Here is a 22,292-nt window from a genome sequence, read left to right on the forward strand (position 1 = left end):
GTGTACCCTTGAGAAACGTGAATGTTGCCACGGAAAAACACCGGTGACACGGAACAGGCATTTCTGGGCTGAGAGCAGCCTGTTGCTTTGAGGCACATGCAGCGTCCGTTCCACTGAAAGATGCAGCGCAGGGAAACGAAGAGGAATGGCGTTCGGTGGGCCGGTTTGTGAGTGGAGATGTTGCGTTCTTTCGCCTTCTGCCTCCATACCATTCCATCGTTCTATCCGCTCCTCTACGAGTGCTTCAATTGTGTTTTTGGGGGGTCGTCTTCCAGATCGAGAACGGCCGTTTTGACGATGCACTCATCTGTTTGTATGGCAATGAACGGTTGAACGCATGTGGATGCTACCCCCTGTAGCCTCTGAGCTCCGCACCCCTTTCTACACAAGAACAAACGAATCCTTCCAATGCACAGATGCCTCCTCATCAGAGGCACGCAAAATGAGACCTAGCCTGCTGGTATTTTTTACTTCTCAATGGGCAAGAAAAGGAGATTTAACGATGCACACGACTTTTCCATTTGCTTCTAGGGCACACGGTTGTCTGTCCCCCATAAAAACACCTTGAAGATTCAGCAACAGAACATCCGCAAATAACATGCTTTTGCACATAGACCTCTGCTTGCTTATATGCTAATTTGTATAATTAGATACGCACACATACACGGATTCACGTGTGTTTATGTATCTGTAATGTATGTGCGCCTGGGTGTACGCCCTTCTTTGGCTATGCTTCTGTGTGTACCTCTCGAGATCTATCTCTTTCAATATTCTCAAACGTCGCCGAAGATTTAAGGATGGTCGAGAATGATTATCCACTGGAAGCGTCTACGAAGGGATTTTCACATCGAAACATCCTGCGGGAAAACCCTATCTTTCTTCCCGCAGTCGACGGAAAGACGATGAGAAAAGATGAACGAGCGAGACGGAAAAGAGCGAGAACCAGAAGATCGACGCACTCATTCTATTTCAAGACCTCAGCAGCCGTCCTCTCGACGATCACGACAGCTGTTCACGTAGCATCCGATTCTACAACATCCGCCGTGCAGCTATTTGTACTTCCTTCCACTATATATATAGATATATATACTTCCAAGTACTGTACTCATGGTTCCACGAGATAATACAAAGTGGAAATGTGCAACAATATAGTATGTACCGTGTAGTGCAATATCCATACCTGCATTACCCATAACCACTCCTGTTGTACCGAAAAGAGGCGGCTCGCCTCTTTTCGAGGCTGTAAGGATCCACAAGAAAGCGACTGTTCTGTCTTTCCCCCTCGCGAGTGTTTTTCAGCGAGCTGTTTCCTCGGATCATTGCCACTCACCCAGATCCACGTCACCTCACGGAGGCATACGCTTGACAGGACGGCAAAAAAAAACAACGCAGATAGATGGCATTGGAAATAGTTGCAAAGTACGTCTTGTCCACTGCATGGGCACTAATAGACGATAAACAAAATGACAACGTCAAGCGTTTCAAAGCTTCCTGTTTCCTTCGGAAACGCGTGGCCGGAAGTCAATTTCCGTCCACGTTCCTTTTTCAGGAAGATGACAAGCACAAGTCCGCCCTGGCTTCGCCTCGCACACGCGCACCTTCGTTTTTAAGCGGACCCTAGCAAAGATCTGCGCGCCTCCCGTGCGAGATGCAGTGAGGCGAGTCTGTGCAACTTCGTTCTTGGAACTTCCACCATTCGCGAGAAGAAATGTTTCTCGCCTACCCCCCACAGCACTTCGTCCGTGATCCTGGAAGAGGAGCTCTCGTCCACTTTAACGCAGCTGCCATTCCCGTCTACGGGAAGAGACGTGTGAAGGGCGGAGAAAGAGAAAACAATTTCTCGTTTAGTTCCACGTGAGACGCTCTCTGCGCACCTTAGATGGGGAGCGAAATATCTCGCTCTCCTGCGAGCTTCGCACGGATGTAGTGGTAGAGGAAATCTAGGAGAATGAGAATGTTCAGCGCCTCTGTCAACAGATGGATGCCACGGCCTGTCGGCTCAGACGTGTGGAACCACGTGAAGGTGAGCCTGCAAAAATGCAGAAACAACTCAGAAAACCACAGTGACACATGGCGAGAGATGTCCACACACATCACTACATATGTATGCGCATATTTGTAGGTGTAGCCGTGTCGATGCAGAAACGTTAAGTGGGACAGCTTTCTTTCGAAATATATATACATATATGCATATAAATACACGATTATACATAGTTATGTACACACATACATGCAGCGCGTGCACAGCCACCTGCCAGCCCAACTTGCTGTAGATAGCTACCATTGCATCAATGTATATGTGTATATACACGAGCAGCTGCATCTACAGATATACATAGGTATATATATATCGGTATAAGCATATGCATGTGGAGCACCACATGCCGCCATGGTTGTGCGGAAGAAGTACCAGTAGAGGAAGGCACAGATGCGAGCGAAGAAGAGGAGGGCGACGAATGTGCCGAGGAGGTTGGTGACCTTTCTGGGTCGTTTGTTGTAGAACATGAAGAGTTGCGGGACGAGGGCGAGCGCGAGGACGCTGTCGTTGAAGCATTCCCAGAAGGAGAGGGCCGTCAAGGCGAAGAGACGGAAGCTGCCGTTGCTTGCGATCACCGCGAGGGGGGCTGCGTACTTGGAGCGTCGCAAGAAAAACATGGGACAGGAGATGATGAAGGCGACGAGGTAGAGGAAGAGCCAAGAGAACTTGTCCACGCATAACTTCCCGCAAAGCAGCCGGCAGAAGCGTTTGCCGAAGTTGTCACGCTGACTCTCGTAGGTCGAGCTGAAGTATCGGTTGATGTAAACGAAGGCCGCGAGCGAGATGAGGGCCGAAGAGCAGTCGACGATGAAGAACTCGGCGTGGATCGGCTTGTTGTGATAGACCAGCAAACAGAGAATGAGCAGTACGTTGCTCACTTCTACCCAGACCAAGGCAAAGAGCGACTGAAATGATAAGCCGTACGCGTTACGCTCGCGCTGGACCTTGAGCATCAGCGCGACGTACGCCAGCAGCCACAGCAGAGCCGTGGAATAATTCAACAAATCGTGCAGAAAAGACAGATGGTACAGAAGAGGCAAACCCTGGTACGGCGACCCAAAGTCCCCGTCGGTCCCGCGCGAAGGACCCCGACCGTCCACCAGATCTGCCATGGCAGCGACGACGAGACGCAGCCCAAGACAAAACGAGAAAAGGAAAAAGGAGCTGAGGAAAGGAGAGGACAAAGGAGAGAAAAAGCCCACGGGATACAGACAAGATGCTCGTGAGAGAAGCAGAGAGAACAAGAAAAGGCGACAGGAGGGGGTGGGGGGAAAAGATGAGAGATGGAGAGGCCACAGAAAGCGGAAAGGCGGCGACGGCGGTAAACGGCGAAAACAGACGGGACGGAGAAAGCGGACACGAGGGCAGGAGCGGACACTGTGGGAGCAGTGCCCGAAATGCGAAGACAAATGCGAACAGCGAACTAAAACAGAGAAGGGAGGAAGAAGACGGGAACGAGGAGACAAGGGAGGCGTGTGGACAGGGAGGATCGGCGACCTGACAGCCAAATTTCCCTAACAGGTGACAGAAGATAGCTCTGGATAGAACAGAAAACCCAGTTAGATCGCCACAAAAAATGCATTACACTTGACATGGAAAAGAGCTAGCAGCGACGACACGAGACTCGGACTACGCTCAGGAAATCTTTTTCTTCATCAAAAAGTTTTGTAGACAATCTCGCGATGCGTCGCCGTCCACGAAAGAAATGAAACACTTGCGCACCCTCACTTCGGCGGACGAGATTTCCTCGTTTGCCGACAAAAACGAGAAATCCCTTGACTGGATTAGCGAAAATCAAGGATTCCGTTCCCTTGGGTTTCAACTGCTTCTACATCTGGATAGCAGAACTTGGATAGCCAGCGATACATACATGCATGCGCATCTCCACGAGTAGGCCTCTGGTGTCAATAGATAGGCGGATATCTTACGTAATGCGGTTAAGAGAATGTACGTCACTCACAGGGAACGACACGGAATGGAATGTCTTTAGAGAGAAAGAGAACAATGACCGCGAAGGTGGAGAAAACTTCCGGTGCCGTAGTCCTCCTGGGACGGCGCTTTTGATCCGGGGGCAGACAGGGTTCCTCAGATGCGTTTCTCGCTGTACAGAGACAAACGTGTGCAGGTACGCCAGCATCGATCGAGCTCGATGCAGATACTTGCATTTATGCACACGTATTTACAGGGCAGGAGAAGGGCTTATCTATCGGCCATGGTATTTTTTAGCACCCCTTCGTTTCCGCCAACACTTGTTTTCGCTGAAAGAAGGCCGCGTGTGTCGTTGGATGCGACACGGGCAAGACGCCGAACCGTAGAGAAGAGATAAGAGAAGAGACTGAAAGCAAGATGTACAGAGAAACCTCGCTGTTAGAAAACGGGGCCAAGACTCCCTGCGTATTTCTCAGGAATCCAGGGAAAATGGTCGGCCCAGGGAGGCTCTCTGTCTTGAATGGTTGCAGAGGCGCGGACGAAGAGCCGGGCAAGTTGGGAAAGTGGCGAAGAATGAAGACAGAACGAGAGAATAGACGTTCCCTGGTCGCCGGAAATAAATCCACACACATGCGTTTCTGCATCCTTTTCGGATTCGATCCCCTGAAGCGCGAATCTTGCTCGTCCCTCATAACGCCAGAGGATCGAGCAACCCTCCGGTGGTGTGTGAGGTGGACGCGTTAAAGGCCCGCGACAGCAGCTAGCGCTCGGTCTGGTGTGTCCTCTACCAGTACCGAAACGTTCAAAGAAATCCTTCAGCTCAAAGGCCTTGTGTCTGGTGCGTTTTTCAGTCTCTTTCATGCAAAAACCGCGACGGAAAAATCCCACACACCCGCCGACTTCCCAATGTCGGGTGTACGTCCCCCCCGCGCCACGACAGAGAAAGGTCACGAAGTGAGGCTGAACATTTCTGGGACGCAGACAGGAGGAGACTGCTCTGCTGTCCTGAGCATAAGGGATGGAGAAATGCAAAGGGTACAGGCCTGGCTTCGCAGCGGAAAGCAGCGAGCGACACGCGAAGCGGAACAAATAGCCGATATTAAGAGAACATCTCTGAGCCCATTTTGTTTCGCTGTGCAGCGGGCTGCCCAAGGCAGAGCACTGGATTTGGTACCCAGGGAATGGTGCTCCCATTAATAACAATCATAATATAAGTCACCAGGCATGCAATACCAATCAGATAACAACTGAAGCTAGACTCCCTGTTACACTTTACAAAATGGGATTTCTAGGTTTATACGAACTGCCTGTTTCTGGGGAGTATGGGGCGTATGTGTGCAGCATCAGGGTGCGCGGCACTTGGAACGGAGTTTACAATATGCTCTACGACTTCACGTTTATCCATTTCGTCGTCGCAAGCTTTTCAAGTCCAACATAAATATTGAGTTTTTAGAGAATATGTGTTTTCTATCTCCAGTCTAGTTTATATTCCCTGTGGTGCCCACTTTTCAGTGGCTGCAGAAGTCCCCGTTAGAATGCAACAGCCCTGTGATTCATGCCTCTTGTACGCTCGACAAATGTACGACATCTCCCCTCCGACACGTGTCTTCTTAAAGCCGTTAGGTCGTCGAGATGTACGGTGCCGTCTACGTGTTGCTTTCGTCGACGCGCTACCCCCGCATCTCTTCAACGTCGTAGGACGGAATACTGCAAAGCCTTTTATGCTTTTCCTCCGTGTCGTTATTCGAGGCATACAGTCTCGACGTCAGAGAGTCAACGGAGAGTTCATGTCTCATGCCCGTAGTGCAAAAAGATAAAACGTCTGCATAAGTTTGATGGTTTTGCTGTTCAGAGTACCGGAGATTCAGAACCGCATGATACTGACAGGCGCGCACGCTTGTCACGCCTCCACAGTCGCGTCAGAAATGAAGACCGCCTCAGAGCTTTGTCTGACGGTTGTCAACTAGTGGCGAATTGCCGTAAGTGCGAACTCCCCGAAATTAGTGTGGCCACACAACCTCGCAGGAATCTGATGTGCACGCAGGTTCACGAACGCGCTTCAAAGGAACCTGCGAGCAGCCCTACCAAGGCGGCTGCCCCTGCAATTGTTGCAGCCATCTGACCCAATGGCGAAACAGGGCTTCCTGACCTCACAATCACATTGCAACTCAAGGTGGTACGAGCTGTTTCTGATTCTCTCTTTCCTCCACCTTTCAGCGCAGGTTTGGTTGCTTCAGAATTTGCCTCCTTGTAGACACAACCCACACGAAATCGCTGCTCTGACTCCGGGAAGTCCGTCTGCGGGATGGTCAGCGTGGCCGAATTACTATCCGCTCCCTTTGACCACCAGCTGGTCGAGAACATAGGAAGGATGCCCTCAAACTTCTTCTCTTCGCAGCTGTCCACTTCTCCCTCAGGATCGCAGTACTGGGTTGCATAGGATTCAGGATTGAGGGATCCCTCGGAACCACACTGAATAGTGAGGGTGTTCTTCTCTGTTGTCATCTCAACCTTCAGCGGCTCAGGGTTGCTGTCCTTGCCGTAGGCGCAGATGACGACGTTATTGTCCGTAACAGACGAAGGTCTCGCTTTGACATTCACGTCGACTTTGCACTCTGCCGATGGCAACAGCGAAACCTTTCGATCATTGTTTTTGTCACATCCTACGAAGAATGCCTTGTCGCTAAATGGAAGGTCTGTCTCCTGTAGCTCCAAGGTCCTCTCCTTACCGTTGGTTTGTTTCTCCTCAGTTGCCTGGGAAGTGTTCTTCCACTCGATACTGCGGTTGGACCCCAGGAGTGATTCCAGGGTGATCTGCTTGCCGTTCCCTGTACCCTGCGTATCAGTTTTGCAGCTTTTTACTGAGGGCTCCTGAACAGTCGCGGAACAGACCTTCGTCATCTCTTGGGGAATTGCAACGTAGTCTGTACCTGAACACTTCAACGTAACGGTCAAATTGTCTTTCGACAGTGTCAAAGCTGTAACCTTTTCGGCACTGCCTCTTCCTCCACCAGTTGCCGACAAGGTACATGTGGCGATCTGTCCGTTGAATTCTGGTCCTGTCTGAGTAGCCCCGCCCAGATCTCTTTGGAGATTTCGCTGCAGAGTTCCTTCCCGAAATAATCTGCCGCAACTTTCCCGCCAGAGAGCAATAAAACTCCACCCATGCACACCGCCATCAGCTTGCGGGCCCTCGACTTCAACCCTCCGCGCCGCTGCTCCATTCTCACAGACTTCGCCATTGTGGAGAACCTCATGCAACTTGATGAGTCTTTCAAATTGAGAGCCAGCAGGAGAAGCTCATAAAGCAGTTTTGAAACAAATATTTTCATAAGTCCCCACTTTTTATAGGGTATCTGTCGCATGCCAAAGTCTGACGCTTCCCTCTCAGCACAGCTCGCCGTCTGCAAAAACACCCGGGGCTAGTCGATTGGCGGTGCGGACGCGTGCCCGGATGAATACCCCCCTGGGCGTCCCGCCACAGAGCGTTTTAGAGTCGAGAGTGCACACAGTTTCTGCTGCTACCAGGGATGGAAGACTGGAAAGCATGCAGAACGGTTATGGCTAACGTCTCTTTTCAACTCATTTACTTGTCGACAATTCCGTAAAAGTCTGTGGGGTGAGGAGGAGAGGTTTCGTGATGTGAATTCTCGACCAGGTATCGAGGGGTGTTTCATCTGCCTTTTTCATACTGCTTTTGCCCATGATTAAAAAACGGGTTGGAATTGACAGTGTCTTACGAAACCAAGTCCCTGAACGCTGTTGTGAAGACGACTTCTTCCCCTTAGGCGTAGTATGAAAGGAGTGCTGAGAATCATTTGACACGTTCTGTTGTTGACAGAGAAACAAATCATCTGCCTTGGCCTCCCTGGAAATGTGGAAGTATGTGACCACTGAAACACTCCAAACTTCATGACGCTTAAGCGCCTGCCTACATGGTGTGCTAAGAAAAGTCGGTCAAATCTCCACCTCACAAACAAGTCTGCATAAAATGTTTGTGAATCAGGTGCTGTGAGCGATGAGAGACAGCAGAAGATACGCTGAAGAACGGGATTTTATACAGACACCCCCGATGAGGGGTCGACAGCCGACTCGAAGTTCACGGTAAACCTGCTATTCTGCAGGAACTGGGGCAAATTGATGACAGACTGTTTCAACCAGTGCACCTAGGAAGCGAATCTCCCGGATGGAACATTGCACACTTATTCGGACTTACGCGGAAAACGGGGGATGTGCACGAGCGTGTGTCGTGGTATGTTGCCATGAGAGTGGCGCACACCCCTCGCACTTTGGCGTAAGGCCCAGAAGCAGATACAACGTTGACGACGCCGAACCGCCGGCGTACGTGCTGCCCCAAGAAGCAGTTCGACAAATCCCCACAACACAAACAACTCTGCACCAGACGCCTCTAGGGTAGCCACTGTGTGTGACAGTACACAGTAGAATATACCCGGATGAACGGGCTTTTCGAGTGACAGACACTGTGAGAGGTCGACGCGAAACTACAACGATAAAGATGTTATTCTCCTGTTACTGGCACAAATTAATAACCAATGATCTTAAGGACGGCCTCTAGTCATTCCTCGTGCCCCGGTGTGCTGCCATGAGAGTGTCGTATACCGCTCACACCTTGGCGTAAGGCACCGAAACGGATACATGTCTCCATTCACACGCATATTAGTGTGCGGCACGTGGCCCGAGACGGGGAATCATAGAAACATCTCGATTTGCAGAGGACTTTGCTGTCGAGAGGCAAGAGTGCATGGTTATTCGGAAAAGGGAGAAGACCGTCTGAGAAATACGCCTGGAGACCATAAATAAAATGAGCCTGCTCAAACTCTACATGGCTGCCAGTAAATCAAGATAACAGCCACGAACCGTGAAAGCCAGAGATGAGCCAACACGCTTACACTGATTACAAGGACCCAACGACCAGTCCTGTCATCGTGGCTGCACCAGCGAGTGTAGCTACCAGTTGACCCGATGACGAATTAGCGCTTCCTGACCTCACAGTCACAATCACATTGCAGTTCGACGTAGTAGCAGCTGCATGTGCTTCTCCCGTTTTTGCACCCTTCGCCGCGGGTTTGGGACCACCAGAAGTCTCATTTTTGTAGACACAACCCACCCGGAATTGCTGTTCGGATTCAGGAAAGTCCGTCTGCGGGATGGTCAGCGTGGCGGATCTACTATTGTCTCCCTTTGACCACCAGCTGGCCGCAAACGTAGGCAAAATATCCTCGAACGTCTTCAGAGTGCAGTTCTCCAACTCTCCCTGGAGATCGCAGTACTGGGTTGCATAGGATTCAGGATTGAGGGATCCCTCGGAACCACACTGAATAGTGAGGGTGTTGTTTTCTGTTGTCATCTCAACCTTCAGGGGCTCAGGGTTGCTGTCCTTGCCGTATGCGCAGGTGACGACGTTATTGTCCGTAACAGACGAAGGTCTCGCTTTGACATTCACGTCGACTTTGCAGTCTACCGCAGCCTTTCCCTCTAGGCTTAGTAGTTGGTGTGCTTCATTTTTGTCGCAGCCGACGAAGAAGGCTTTGTCGCTAAGTGGAAGGTCTGCCTCTTGTAGCTCCAAGGTCCACTCCTCGCCGTTGTTCTGCTCTTCGAGTGTTTGAGTTGTTTTTCTCCACTCGATACTGCGGCTGGACCCCAGGAGAGATTCCAGCGTGACCTGAACCGTGCCATCCTCATGAGACTTGCATTTTGCCACAGTCTGCCCCTCACCCGCAGAACAGACTTTCTTCATCCCTTTGGGAACCGCCTCGTTGTTTTCACCAGAACACACCAATGTAGCGGTTAAAATGCCTTTCGACAGTGTCAGAGCGGTAGCAGCATCATCGCCATTTCTTGTTCCACCACCCCCTGGTGACAAGGTGCATGTGGCGACTTGCCCGCTGAATACTGGTTCAGTCTGGGTCGACCCACCCTCTTCTGCTTGCAAATTGCGCCGCAGAGTTCCTTCACGCAAATAATCTGCCACAGCATGCCCGCCAGAGAGCAACAAAACTCCACCCATGCACAATGCCATCAACTTGCGGGCTCTCGACCTGAACCCTCCAAGTCGTCGATTCATTCTCGCAGCCCTCGCCATAGTTTAAACCTCATGCGAATTGATGACCCTTCCAAATGGACAGACGATACGAGAAGCCACGTGAACGGGGTTTAAACAGTCATTTTCATAAGTCTCTACTTTTTATAGGGCATCTGTCGCATGCCATAGTCGGACGCTCCCTCTCAGCACAGCTCACCGTCTGCAAAAATACCTGGGGCGAGTCGATTGGCGGTGCGGACGCGTGCCGGGATGAAGGCCCCGCTGGGCGTGCCGCCAGAGTGCGGTTTAGAGTCGGAGGGTACGCTGTTTCTGCTGCTACCAGGGATGGAAGACTGGAAAGCATGCAGAATGGTTCTGCCTAATGTTTCTCTTCAACTCATTTACTTGTCGACGATTCTGGCGAAGGGCTGTGGGGTGAGGAGGAGAGGTTCCGTGAAGCGAATTGCCCCGATATCAATGGGGGTGCTCATCTGCCTCTTTCACACTGCTTGTTGCGGGTCCTTTTGCCCTTGATTAAAAGACGGGATGGACCTGACAGTGCCCCAGAAACCCAAGAAGTGTTTCCCCCTGGAAACCATTGTGAAGACGACATCGTCTTCACAGCGGCGATATTAAATGAGTGCAGAGAATCATTTGGTCCGTTTTCTCGTCCACATGAACATCAAAAGCGCTTTCCTGACCCCCTGGAAATGTTCAAGTACGTGGCGACTGAAACAGTCCTACGTTCACTACGCCGAACCACCGGCTTACGCGCCGCAGCAAGAAACAGTTCCACAAATCCTCACAAAACAAACAACTCTGCACCAGACGCCTCTAGGGTAGCCACTGTATGTGACGGTAGACAGTCTAATATACGGGGATGAACAGGCTTTTTGAGTGACACACATTGTGAGAGGCCGATGCGAAAGTACAACCATAAGATGTTACTGTCAAGTTACTGTGACAAATTAATAACCATTTATCTTAAGGACGGCGTCTAGTCATTCCCCTCATCAAAACGCTGTGGAAGTCCTCGAAGGAACATTGCACACTTCTTTTCAGCGCAAACGGAACATCAAGCCTGGGCATGAGCACGTGACCCGGTGTGCTGCCATGAGAGTGTCGTATACCGCTCACACCTTGGCGGAAGACACAGAAACGGATACATGTCTCCATGCACTCGCACATTAGTCCTGCGGCACGTGGCCCCATGACAGCGAATTTTAGAAACGTATCGATGTGTACAGGAATTTGTCGGAGACGGGCAAGAGTGCATGGGTTATTCGGAGAAGGAAGAAAACCGTCTGAGAAATACGCCTGGAGACCATAAATAAAATGAGCCTGCTCAAACTCTACATGGCTGCCAGTAAATCAAGATAACAGCCACGAACCGTGAAATCTCGATATACATACATATATTTATATATAACCTGGAACGGTTACACTGATTACAAGGACCCGACGAGGAGTCCTGTCAACCCGGCTGTACCAGCGATTGCAGCTGCCATTTGAGCAGACGACGAAGCAGAGTTTCCCGACCTGACAGTCACAATCACATTGCAATTCGATGTAGTAGCGACTGGTTGTGAACTTCCAGTTTTGCTGCTTTCCTCGGTAAGAGGGGGTTGCTCGGTGTTTGCCGGTTTGTGGACGCATCCCAAACGGAATTGGTGTTCGGATTCTGGAAAGTCCGTCTCCGGGATTGTCAATGTGGCGGATCTACTATCGTCTGCCTTTGACCACCAGCTGGTTGCAAATGTAGGCAAAATATCTTCAAACTTCTTCAGCGTGCAGTTCTCCAACTCTCCCTGGAGATCGCAGTACTGGGTTGCATAGGATTCAGGATTCAGAGATCCCTCGGAGCCACATTGAATAGTGAGGGTGTTCCTCTCTGTTGTCATCTCAACCTTCAGGGGCTCAGGGTTGCTGTCCTTGCCGTATGCGCAGGCGACGACATTATTGTCGGCAACGGAAGACGGTCTCGCTTTGACAACCACGTCAACTTTACAATCTGTGATGGGTGACGGCGCAGGATTGTCGGCAGTTTTCTTGTCGCAGCCTACGAAGAAGGCTTTGTCGCTAAATGGAAGGTCTGCCTCTTGTAGCTCCAAGGTCCATACTTCGCCGGTGTTTTGGACCCCAGTTGTCAGAGTTTTTTTCCACTCGATACTGCGGCTGGACCCCAGGAGTGCTGGCAGCGTGATCTGCTTGCCGTTCCCTGTATCCTGCAGATCAGTTTTGCAGTTTTTTACTGAGGGGTCCTGAACAGTAGCGGCACATACCTTCGTCATCTTTTGGGGAATTGCAACGTAGTCTGTACCTGAACACTTCAATGTAGCGGTCAAATTATCTTTCGACAGTGTCAGGGCGCTAGTAGCATCGTCGGCCGTGCTTCTTCCAACACCTCCTGTTGGCAAGGTACAAGTGGCGACTTGCCCGCTGAATACTGGTTCAGTCTGGGTAGCCGCTTCTGGCTCCTGATCTAAATTTCGCTGCAGTGTTCCTTCACGCAAATATTCTGACCCAGCATGCCCGCCAGAGAGCAACAAGACTCCACCCATGCACAATGCCATCAACTTGCGGGCCCTCGACTTTAACCCTCCGCGCCGCTGCTCCATTGTCACAGACTTCGCCATTGTGAAGAACCTCATGCAAATTGACGAGTCTTCCAAAGAGGCAGCCAACACGAGAAGCTCGTAAAGCAGTTTTGAAACAAATATTTTCGTAAGTCCTCACTTTTTATAGGGCATCTGTCGCATGCCAAAGTCTGACGCTTCCCTCTCAGCACAGCTCGCCGTCTGCAAAAATACCCGGGGCGAGTCGATTGGCGTTGCGGACGCGTGCCGCGATGAAGGCCCCCTGGGCGTCCCGCCTCAACGCGTTTTGAGTCGAGAGTGCGCACAGTTTCTGCTGCTACCAGGGATGCAGGACCGAAAAGAAGGCAGAACGATTCTGTCTAATGTTTCTTTTCAACTCATTTACTTGTCGACGATTCTGGCGAACGGCTTGATGGAAGGGGGGAGTTCAGTGAAGCGATGTCTCGCCCAGATACCGACGGGTGATTCATGTGGGCCTTTTGAGACTCCTTGTTGGGGGTCCTTTTGCCCATGATTAAAAAACGGGATGGACCTGACAGTGCCCTAGAAACCCCATATGCGTATTTGCCTGAACGCCATTGTGCTGACGACATCGTCTCCTTAGCGGCGGTGTCAATGGAGTGCAGAAAATCATTCCATCGTTCTGTCGTCGGCAGAGAACCTAATCGTCTGACCTACCCCCACTGGAAATGTGGAAGTATGTGGCCACTGAAACAACCCTAGCTTCATGACGCTTAAGCGCCTACCTGCGCTGCGCCGCAAGAAGCAGTTCGACAACGCCCTACGTCACAAGCAACTCTGTACCAGACTGTCTAGTGCAGCCACTGTGGGTGACCGGCGACAGTGACGATAAAATACGGTGCAGAGAAGAATGGTTTTTGTGGTGACAGCCCTGTCCAGAGGTCGACACCAAAACACATGCAACACCTATTCTCCAGGCAGTGAGACAAGTTGGCGAGTGATTGATTCAAGCATTTCCTCCAGTCCTTTTCTCCACATAAAGAGGCTGTGAATCTCCCAGATGGATTTGCACATTTATTTCCCACATACACGAAACACTGGGACTGGGTATGAGTACATGCCCCCATCTACTGACATGAAAAGTTATGTTCCCCTCACACCGCCGCGTAAAACACAGAAACGGATAGATGTTTACAAATTTGCACGCACATTTGCCCTGCGGCACGTGGCCCAACGCAGGCGAATTTAACAAACGTATCGATGCACAGGACTTTGCTGTGGAAGGGCGAGAGACACGGGGTCTTCGCAAAAAGAAGAAAGACATCTCAGAGTTATATCTGAACAGGACTGTCACACAAGGAAGCCTGCATCACATACTGCAGAACCGCTGAGAACGAAACGGCACCCACAAGCAAGTGGTAAGGGCTCCATATGCCAATACTTTGTTACACTAGTTACAAGGACCCGACGAGGAGTCCTGTCATCGCGGCTGCACCAGCGATGGTAGGTACCAGTTGACCTGACGACGAAGCAAAGCTTCCTGACTTCACAGTCACAATCACATTGCAATTCGAGGTAGTGGCATCTGCCTGTGATTCTACCGTTTTCGCACCCTTCGCCCGGGGTTCGGGTCCATCAGAGATATCATCCTTGTAGACACAACCCACCCGGAATTGCTGTTCGGATTCAGGAAAGTCCGTCTCCGGGATGGTCAATGTGGCGGATCTACTATCGTCTGCCTTTGACCACCAGCTGGTTGCAAATGTAGGCAAAATATCTTCAAACTTCTTCAGCGTGCAGTTCTCCAACTCTCCCTGGAGATCGCAGTACTGGGTTGCATAGGATTCAGGATTCAGAGATCCCTCGGAGCCACACTGAATAGTGAGGGTGTTGTTTTCTGTTGTCATCTCAACCTTCAGGGGCTCAGGGTTGCTGTCCTTTCCGTAGGCGCAGGTGACGACGTTATTGTCCGCAAGAGACGAAGGTCTCGCTTTGACAACCACGTCGACTTTGCATGCTCCCGCAGCCTGTTGGGGCTTTGGGTCGGTTTGGTCACAACCGACGAAGAAGGTTTTGTCGGTAAGAGGAAGGTCTGTCTCCTGTAGCTGCAATGTCCACTCCTCGCCCTCCTTTGCTTGGTCGGGAGTAGGAGAGGTTTTGTTCCACACAATGCGCCGGCTTGACCCCAGTAGTGATTCCAGCTGGACCTGCTTGCCGTTCCCTGTACCCTGCGTATCATTTTTGCAGCCTGCGACCGTGGGATCCTGAACAGTCGCGGAACAGACTTTCTGCATCAATTTGGGAATTGCCACGTAGTCTTTACCTGAACACTTCAATGTAGCGGTCAAATTATCTTTCGACAGTGTCAGGGCGCTAGTAGCATTGTCGCCAGTGCTTGCTCCAACACCTACTGTTGGCAAGGTACAAGTGGCGACTTGCCCGCTCAATACTGGTTCAGTCTGGGTTTCCGCTTCTGGCTCCGGTTCTAAATCTCGCTGCAGAGTTCCTTCACGCAAATAATCTGCCCCAGCATGCCCCCCAGAGAGCAACAAAACTCCACCGATGCACAATGCCATCAACTTGCGGGCCCTCGACCTGAACCCTCCGCGCCGTTGATCCATTCTCGCAGCCTTCGCCATTGTGGAGAATCCCAAGACAAAGTGAGGAGCATTCAGAATGGACAGACAATACGAGGAGCCACTCAACGGAGATTTTTACAAAAATATTTTTATGTGTCCCTTCTTTTTATAGGGCACTGTCGCATGCCAAAGGCGGACACTCCCCCTCAGCAAATAGCAGGGGCTAGTCGATCGGCTGTGCGGACGCGTGCCCGGATGAAGGCCCCCTGAGCGTCCCGCCAAAATGAGTTTGAAGTCGAGAGTGCACACACTTTGTGCTGCTACCGGGGATGGAGGACCGAAAATACGCCAGAATGGTTCTGCCCCACGGATTTGTTCAACGCATTTATTTCTCGCCGGTTCTGGAAAGGCTGTGGGGTGAGGAGGAGAGGTTTCGTGAAGCGCAGCCTCGCTCAGGTATCGAGGGGCACAGTTTCATCTGCCTCTTTCACACTGCTTGTTGCGGGTCCTTTTGCTCATGGTTAAAAAAACGGGATGGACCTGAAGGTGACCTAGAAACCCAAAAATCGTTTTCCCCTGGAAACCATTGTGAAGACGACATCGTCTTCTTAGCGGCGGTATCAAATGAGTGCACAGAATCATTGGGTCAGTTCTCTCCTCGACATGACCATCACAAGTGCTTCCCTGACCCCCTGGAAATGTTCAAGTACGTGGCGACTGAGGCAGTCCTACCTTCACGACGCCGAACCACCGGCTTGCGCGCCGCAGCAAGAAACAGTTCGACAAATCCTCACAACACGAAAAAATCTGCACCAGGCGCCTCTAGGGTAGCCACTGTGTGTGACGGTAGACAGTAGAAGATACCCGGATGAACGGGCTTTTTGAGCGACAGACTCGCTGAGTGGTCGACGCGAAGTACAAAAGTACAACCATAAGATGTTACTGTCAAGTTACTGTGACAAATTAATAACCATTTATCTTAAGGACGACATCTAGTCATTCCCCTCATCAAAACGCTGTGGAAGTCCCCGAAGGAACATTGCACACTTCTTTTCAGCGCAAACGGAACATCAAGCCTGGGCATGAGCACGTGACCCGGTGTGCTGCCATGAGAGTGTCGTATACCGCTCACACCTTGGCGGAAGACACAGAAACGGATACATGTCTCCATGCACTCGCACATTAGTCCTGCGGCACGTGGCCCCATGACAGCGAATTTTAGAAACGTATCGATGTGTACAGGAATTTGTCGGAGACGGGCAAGAGTGCATGGGTTATTCGGAGAAGGAAGAAAACCGTCTGAGAAATACGCCTGGAGACCATAAATAAAATGAGCCTGCTCAAACTCTACATGGCTGCCAGTAAATCAAGATAACAGCCACGAACCGTGAAATCTCGATATACATACATATATTTATATATAACCTGGAACGGTTACACTGATTACAAGGACCCGACGAGGAGTCCTGTCAACCCGGCTGTACCAGCGATTGCAGCTGCCATTTGAGCAGACGACGAAGCAGAGTTTCCCGACCTGACAATCACAATCACATTGCAATTCGATGTAGTAGCGACTGGTTGTGAACTTCCAGTTTTGCTACTTTCCTCGTTAGGGAGTGGTTGCTCGGTGTTTGCCGGTTTGTGGACGCATCCCAAACGGAATTGGTGTTCGGATTCTGGAAAGTCCGTCTCCGGGATTGTCAATGTGGCGGATCTACTATCGTCTGCCTTTAACCACCAGCTGGTTGCATATGTAGAAAAAATATCCTCAAACGTCTTCAGAGTGCAATTCCCCACCTCTCCCTGGAGATCGCAGTACTGGGTTGCATAGGTTTCAGGATTGAGGGATCCCTCGGAACCACACTGAATAGTGAGGGTGTTCTTCTCTGTTGTCATCTCAACCTTCAGCGGCTCAGGGTTGCTGTCCTTGCCGTATGCGCAGATGACGACGTTATTGTCCGTAACAGACGAAGGTCTCGCTTTGACATTCACGTCGACTTTGCACTCTGCCGATGGCGACAGCGGAGCTTTTTCATCGTTGTTTTTGTCACAGCCTACGAAGAAGCGCCTGTCGCTAATTGGAAGGTCTGTTGCCTGCAGCTCCAAGGCCCTCTCCTCACCGTTGGTTTGTTTCTCCTCAGCTGCCTGGGAAGTGTTCTTCCACGCGATACTGCGGTTGGACCCCAGCAGTGATTCCAGCGTGATCTGCTTGCCGTCGGTATCGGTTTTGCATTCTGCGACTGTGGGGTTCTGAACAGTGGCGGAACAGACCTTCGTCAACGTTAAGGGGACTGCCTGGTTTTTTGCACCAGCACACATCAACGTAACGGTCAAATTGTCTTTCGACAGTGTCAGTGCGCCAGTGGCATCAACAGCAGTTCTTCCTCCGTCACTCCCTTCTGACAAGGTGCATGTGGCCACCTGCCCTTGGAATTCCGGTCCATTCTGGGTACCTGCGGCCGGTGTTCCTTGCAAATTTCGCTGCAGAGTTCCTTCACGCAAATACTCTGCCGCAGCTTGTCCACACGAGAGCAACAAAACACCACCCATGCAGACCGCCATCAACTTGCGTGCTCTCGACTTGAACCCTCCGCGCCGCTGATCCATTCTCACAGTCTTCGCCATTGTGAAGGATCTCAGGACAACGTGGGGAGCCTTCCAAATGGAGAGACGATACGAGAAGCCACGTAAACAGGGTTTAAAATGACATTTTCATAAGTCTGTACCTTTTATAGGGCATCTGTCGCATGCCGTAGTCGGACGCTTCCCCTAGCAAATAGCTGGGGCAAGTCGGTTGGCGGCGCGGACCCGTGCCGGGATGAAGGCGCCCTGGGCGTCCCGCCAAAATGCGTTTGGAGTCGAGAGTGCACACAGTTTCTGCTGCTAGCAGGGCTGGAAAACTGGCAAGCATGCCGAACGGTTTTGCCTGAGATTTCTTTTCAATTTCTCTATTTTTCACCGATTGTGGAAAGGCTGTGGGGGTGAGGAGGAGAGGTTCAGTGAAGGGAATTCTCGCCCCGGTATCGAGGGGTACAGTTTCATCTGCCTCTTTCACACTGCTTGTTGCGGGTTCTTTTGCCCATGATTAGAAGACGGGATGGACCTGACAGTGCCCCAGAAACCCAAGAAGCGTTTTCCCCTCGAAACCATTGTGAAGACGACATCGTCTTCACAGCGGCGGTGTTAAATGAATGCAGAGAATCATTTGGTCTGTTTTCTCGTCCACATGAACATCGAAAGCGCTTTCCTGACCCCCTGGAAATGTTCAAGTACGTGGCGACTGAAACAGTCCTACGTTCACTACGCCGAACCACCGGCCCACGTGCTGCCGCAAGAAGCAGTTCGACAAATCCTCACAACACAAACAACTCTGCACCAGACGCCTCTAGGGTAGACACTGTGCGTGACGATAGACAGTAGAAGATACCCGGATGAACGGGCTTTTTGAGCGACAGACCCTGTGAGAGGTCGACAGAAAAGTACAAAGTAAAACAGTGAGTCTGCAGCTACTGGCACAAAATAATAACAAATTATCTTAAGGACGGCATCTAGTCATTCCTCTCATCAAAACACTGTGGAAGTCCCCGAAGGAACATTGCACACATCTTTTCAGCGCAAACGGAACACCAAGCCTGGGCATGAGCACGTGACCCGGTGTGCTGCCATGAGAGTGTCGTATACACTTCGCACCTTGGCGTAAGGCACAGCAACAGATACATACCTCCATACACTCGCACATTAGTCCTGCGGCACGTGGCCCCATGACAGCGAATTTTAGAAACGTATCGGTTTGCACAGGACTTTGCTGTCGAGAGGCAAGAGTGCATGGTTATTCGGAAAAGGGAGAAGACCGTCTGAGAAATACGCCTGGAGACCATAAATAAAATGAGCCTGCTCAAACTCTACATGGCTGCCAGTAAATCAAGATAACAGCCACGAACCGTGAAAGCCAGAGATGAGCCAACACGCTTACACTGATTACAAGGACCCAACGACCAGTCCTGTCATCGTGGCTGCACCAGCGAGTGTAGCTACCAGTTGACCCGATGACGAATTAGCGCTTCCTGACCTCACAGTCACAATCACATTGCAGTTCGACGTAGTAGCAGCTGCATGTGCTTCTCCCGTTTTTGCACCCTTCGCCGCGGGTTTGGGACCACCAGAAGTCTCATTTTTGTAGACACAACCCACCCGGAATTGCTGTTCGGATTCAGGAAAGTCCGTCTGCGGGATGGTCAGCGTGGCGGATCGACTGTCGTCTCCCTTTGACCACCAGCTGGTCGCAAATGTAGTAAGAATATCCTGAAACGACTTCGAAGCGCAGTTTTCCAACTCTCCCTGGAGATCGCAGTACCGGGTTGCATAGGATTCAGGATTCAGTGATCCCTCGGAACCACACTGAATAGTGAGTGTGTTCTTGTCCGTTGTCATCTCAACGTGCAGGGGCTCGGGGTTGCTGTCCTTGCCGTAAGCGCAGATGACGACGTTATTGTCTGCAACAGACGAAGGTCTCGCTTTTACATTCACGTCAACTCTGCAACCTGTGGTGGGCGACGGCTCAGGAACTTCGGTAGATTTCTTGTCGCAGCCTACGAAGAAGGCCTTGTCGCTAAGTGGAAGGTCTGTCTCCTGCAGCTGCAACGTCCGCTCCTCGCCGTTTGTTGCCGGTTCGGCAGTGGGGGAGGTTTTTTGCCACACAATTCCCCGGCTTGACCCCAGCAGAGTGTTCAGCGCGACCCGCGTGCCGCCACTGTTCGTACCCTTGCACGTTGCTACCGTCGGGGACGTAACCGTCGCCGAACAGACTTCCGTCATCTCTTGGGGGACTGCCTCGTTATTTGCGCCAGTGCACCGCAGCGTAGCTGCCAGATTTTCTTTCGACAACGTCAAAGCGGTAGGTGTTTGCGTCTCAGATCGTTGCCCGCCAGTCAACACGCATGTGGCGACTTGACCGTCAAAATTTGGTGGACTCTGCGTAGCGCCACGCGATAGGGCTTGCAAATTTCGCTGCAGAGTTCCTTCGCGCAGATAATCTCCCGCAACCACCCCGCCAGAGAGCAAGAAAACGCCACCCATGCACACTACCATCAGCTTGCGGGCCCTCGACTTGAACCCTTCACGACGTCGATCCATTTTCGCAGTCCTCGCCATTGTGAAGGGTCGCAGGCGAATTGATGGGCATTCGAAATAGACGGAGAAAAGGAGAAGCCACGTAATCGAGGTTTAAGCATAAACCTCTATATTTTCCTAGTTTTTGTACGGCATCTGTTGCATGCAACAGTCGGACGCTCCCTCTCAGCACGGCTCGCGGTCTGGATATAGCTGGGGCTAGTCGATTGGCGGTGCGGACGCATGCCGTGATGAAGTCCCCCCTGGGCGTCCCGCCACAACGCGTTTTGAGTCGAGAGTGCAGACAGATTCTGCTGCTACCAGGGATGGAGTCCTGGTAAGTATGCAGAACGGTTACGGCTAACGTCTGTTTTCAACGTATTTACTTCTCGACGATTCCGGAGAAGGCTGTGGGGTGAGGTGGAGTGGTTCAGTGAAGAGAATTCTCGCCTAAGTAGTGAGGGGTACAGTTTCCTCTCCCTCTTTCACACTGCTTGTTGTGTTCCGGGTCCTTTTGCACATGATGAAAAAGCAGGATGGACCTGGCAGTTTCCTATATGCCCAGCATCGTAGTAGCGTGAACGCCGTTGTGAAGACGCCTTCATCCGTAGTGGCGGTATTAATGGCGTGCAAGAAATCATTCCCCCGTTCTGTCGTCGGCAGAGAACCTAATCGTCTGACCTGCCCCCACTGGAAATGTGGAAGTATGTGGCCGCTGAAACAATCCTAGCTTCACGACGCTTAAGCGCCTGCCTGCGTGGCGCCTTAAGAAAAGTCTGTCAAATCTCCATCTCGCAACCAACTCTGCAGAGAACGTTTGTGAATCAGGCGCTGTGGGCGACGAGAGACAGCAGAAGATACGCTGAAGAACGGGATTTTATGCTGACATCCCAGATGAGGGGTCGACAGTCGACTCCATGTTCACGGTAAACGTGCTATTATCGAAGCACTGGTGGAAATTGATGAACGATTGATTCAAACACTGCATCTAGGGCTTCGCCACATAAAAGCCTGCGAATTTCCCAGATGGAACGCTGCACATTTTTTCCGACGCACCTGGAAGACTGGAGCTGGGCACGAGCGCGGGTCCTGATATGTGGCCATTAGCGTGTCGTATACCCCTCGCACCCCGGCGAAACGCGCAACAACGGTCGATGCATACATATGCGAGCACAAGTTACTGCAGCACGTGGTTCCCTGACGGCAACAGCTTCAAACAGATCGATCTGCCGGCGAGTCAGCATTTGCTGGAAATGAACAAATGAATTATACCGAACAAGGATGGAACGAGGATGCATTCCATCTCCGAGATCGCTCTATGGAAAACTGTGAAAAAAACCGAAGCCTGCTTTCGACTCTGCAAAGATGCGGAAATCGAGACCATTCCCACACGCTGTGAGCGTTCGGGACGACACTGCATGATTACAATAATTAGAAGGACCCGACGAGGAGTCCTGCCAAAGCGGCTGCACCAGCGATGGTAGGTACCAGTTGACCCGATGACGAAGGAGAGCTTCCTGACCTCACAGTCACAATCACATCGCAGTTCGACGTAGTGGCAGCTGTCTGTGATTCTCCCTTTTCTCCACCCTTCGCCGCAGTGTCGGGTTGTTCAGAATCTGCCGTCTTGGGGACGCATCCCAGGCGGAATTGGTGTTCGGATTCAGGGAACTCTGCCGGCGGGATTGTCAGCGTGGCAGAATTACCATCGTCTGCCTTTGACCACCAGCTGGTCGCGAACGTAGGCAGAATATCCTCAAACATCTTCTGAGTGCAGTCGTTCAGTTCTCCCTCGGGATCGCAGTATTGGGTTGCATAGGACTCAGGATTGAGGGATCCCTCGGAACCACACTGAACCGTGAGGGTGTTCTTCTCTGTGTCATCTCGACATTCAGGGGCTCAGGGTTGCTGTCCTTGCCGTAGGCGCAGGTGACGACGTTATTGTCCGCAACGGACGAAGGTCTCGCTTTGACGTTTATGTCAACTTTGCATTCGCCTGTAGTCTGCCGATAATTTGGGTTGGTTTGGTCGCAGCC

The 22,292-nt window shown here is 51.3% G+C and overlaps 6 protein-coding genes and 1 pseudogene across 6 annotated transcripts, besides 1 other annotated feature; all 7 read right to left on the reverse strand.

Moving 5' to 3' along the window:
• Positions 1 to 1,875: 1,875 nt before the first annotated feature.
• NCLIV_047910 (conserved hypothetical protein) lies at positions 1,876 to 3,150 on the reverse strand (the record flags this gene model as incomplete). Its single annotated transcript, XM_003884342.1, has 2 exons — positions 1,876 to 2,029; positions 2,411 to 3,150. The coding sequence occupies 2 exons, from the start codon at positions 3,148 to 3,150 to the stop codon at positions 1,876 to 1,878; spliced, it is 894 nt and encodes a 297-aa protein (XP_003884391.1).
• Positions 3,151 to 6,013: 2,863 nt separating this feature from the next.
• NCLIV_047911 lies at positions 6,014 to 7,209 on the reverse strand (annotated as a pseudogene).
• Positions 6,014 to 7,209: a sequence feature.
• Positions 7,210 to 8,882: 1,673 nt separating this feature from the next.
• On the reverse strand, positions 8,883 to 10,070 carry NCLIV_047920 (SRS domain-containing protein; the record flags this gene model as incomplete). Its single annotated transcript, XM_003884343.1, has 1 exon — positions 8,883 to 10,070. One exon carries the CDS (start codon positions 10,068 to 10,070, stop codon positions 8,883 to 8,885), a length of 1,188 nt encoding a protein of 395 aa, XP_003884392.1.
• A 1,388-nt stretch (positions 10,071 to 11,458) lies between these two features.
• NCLIV_047930 (SRS domain-containing protein) lies at positions 11,459 to 12,661 on the reverse strand (the record flags this gene model as incomplete). The annotated part of the gene is made up of 1 exon (XM_003884344.1): positions 11,459 to 12,661. One exon carries the CDS (start codon positions 12,659 to 12,661, stop codon positions 11,459 to 11,461), a length of 1,203 nt encoding a protein of 400 aa, XP_003884393.1.
• A 1,361-nt stretch (positions 12,662 to 14,022) lies between these two features.
• NCLIV_047940 (SRS domain-containing protein) lies at positions 14,023 to 15,207 on the reverse strand (the record flags this gene model as incomplete). Its single annotated transcript, XM_003884345.1, has 1 exon — positions 14,023 to 15,207. One exon carries the CDS (start codon positions 15,205 to 15,207, stop codon positions 14,023 to 14,025), a length of 1,185 nt encoding a protein of 394 aa, XP_003884394.1.
• A 1,383-nt stretch (positions 15,208 to 16,590) lies between these two features.
• NCLIV_047950 (SRS domain-containing protein) lies at positions 16,591 to 17,772 on the reverse strand (the record flags this gene model as incomplete). Its single annotated transcript, XM_003884346.1, has 1 exon — positions 16,591 to 17,772. The coding sequence occupies one exon, from the start codon at positions 17,770 to 17,772 to the stop codon at positions 16,591 to 16,593; it is 1,182 nt and encodes a 393-aa protein (XP_003884395.1).
• Positions 17,773 to 19,125: 1,353 nt separating this feature from the next.
• Positions 19,126 to 20,298, reverse strand: NCLIV_047960 (SRS domain-containing protein; the record flags this gene model as incomplete). The annotated part of the gene is made up of 1 exon (XM_003884347.1): positions 19,126 to 20,298. The coding sequence occupies one exon, from the start codon at positions 20,296 to 20,298 to the stop codon at positions 19,126 to 19,128; it is 1,173 nt and encodes a 390-aa protein (XP_003884396.1).
• Between the last annotated feature and the right edge of the window lie 1,994 nt (positions 20,299 to 22,292).

The sequence above is a fragment of the Neospora caninum genome, chromosome X (assembly GCF_000208865.1).
Source record: "Neospora caninum Liverpool complete genome, chromosome X".
Classification (NCBI taxonomy): Eukaryota; Apicomplexa; class Conoidasida; order Eucoccidiorida; family Sarcocystidae; genus Neospora; species Neospora caninum.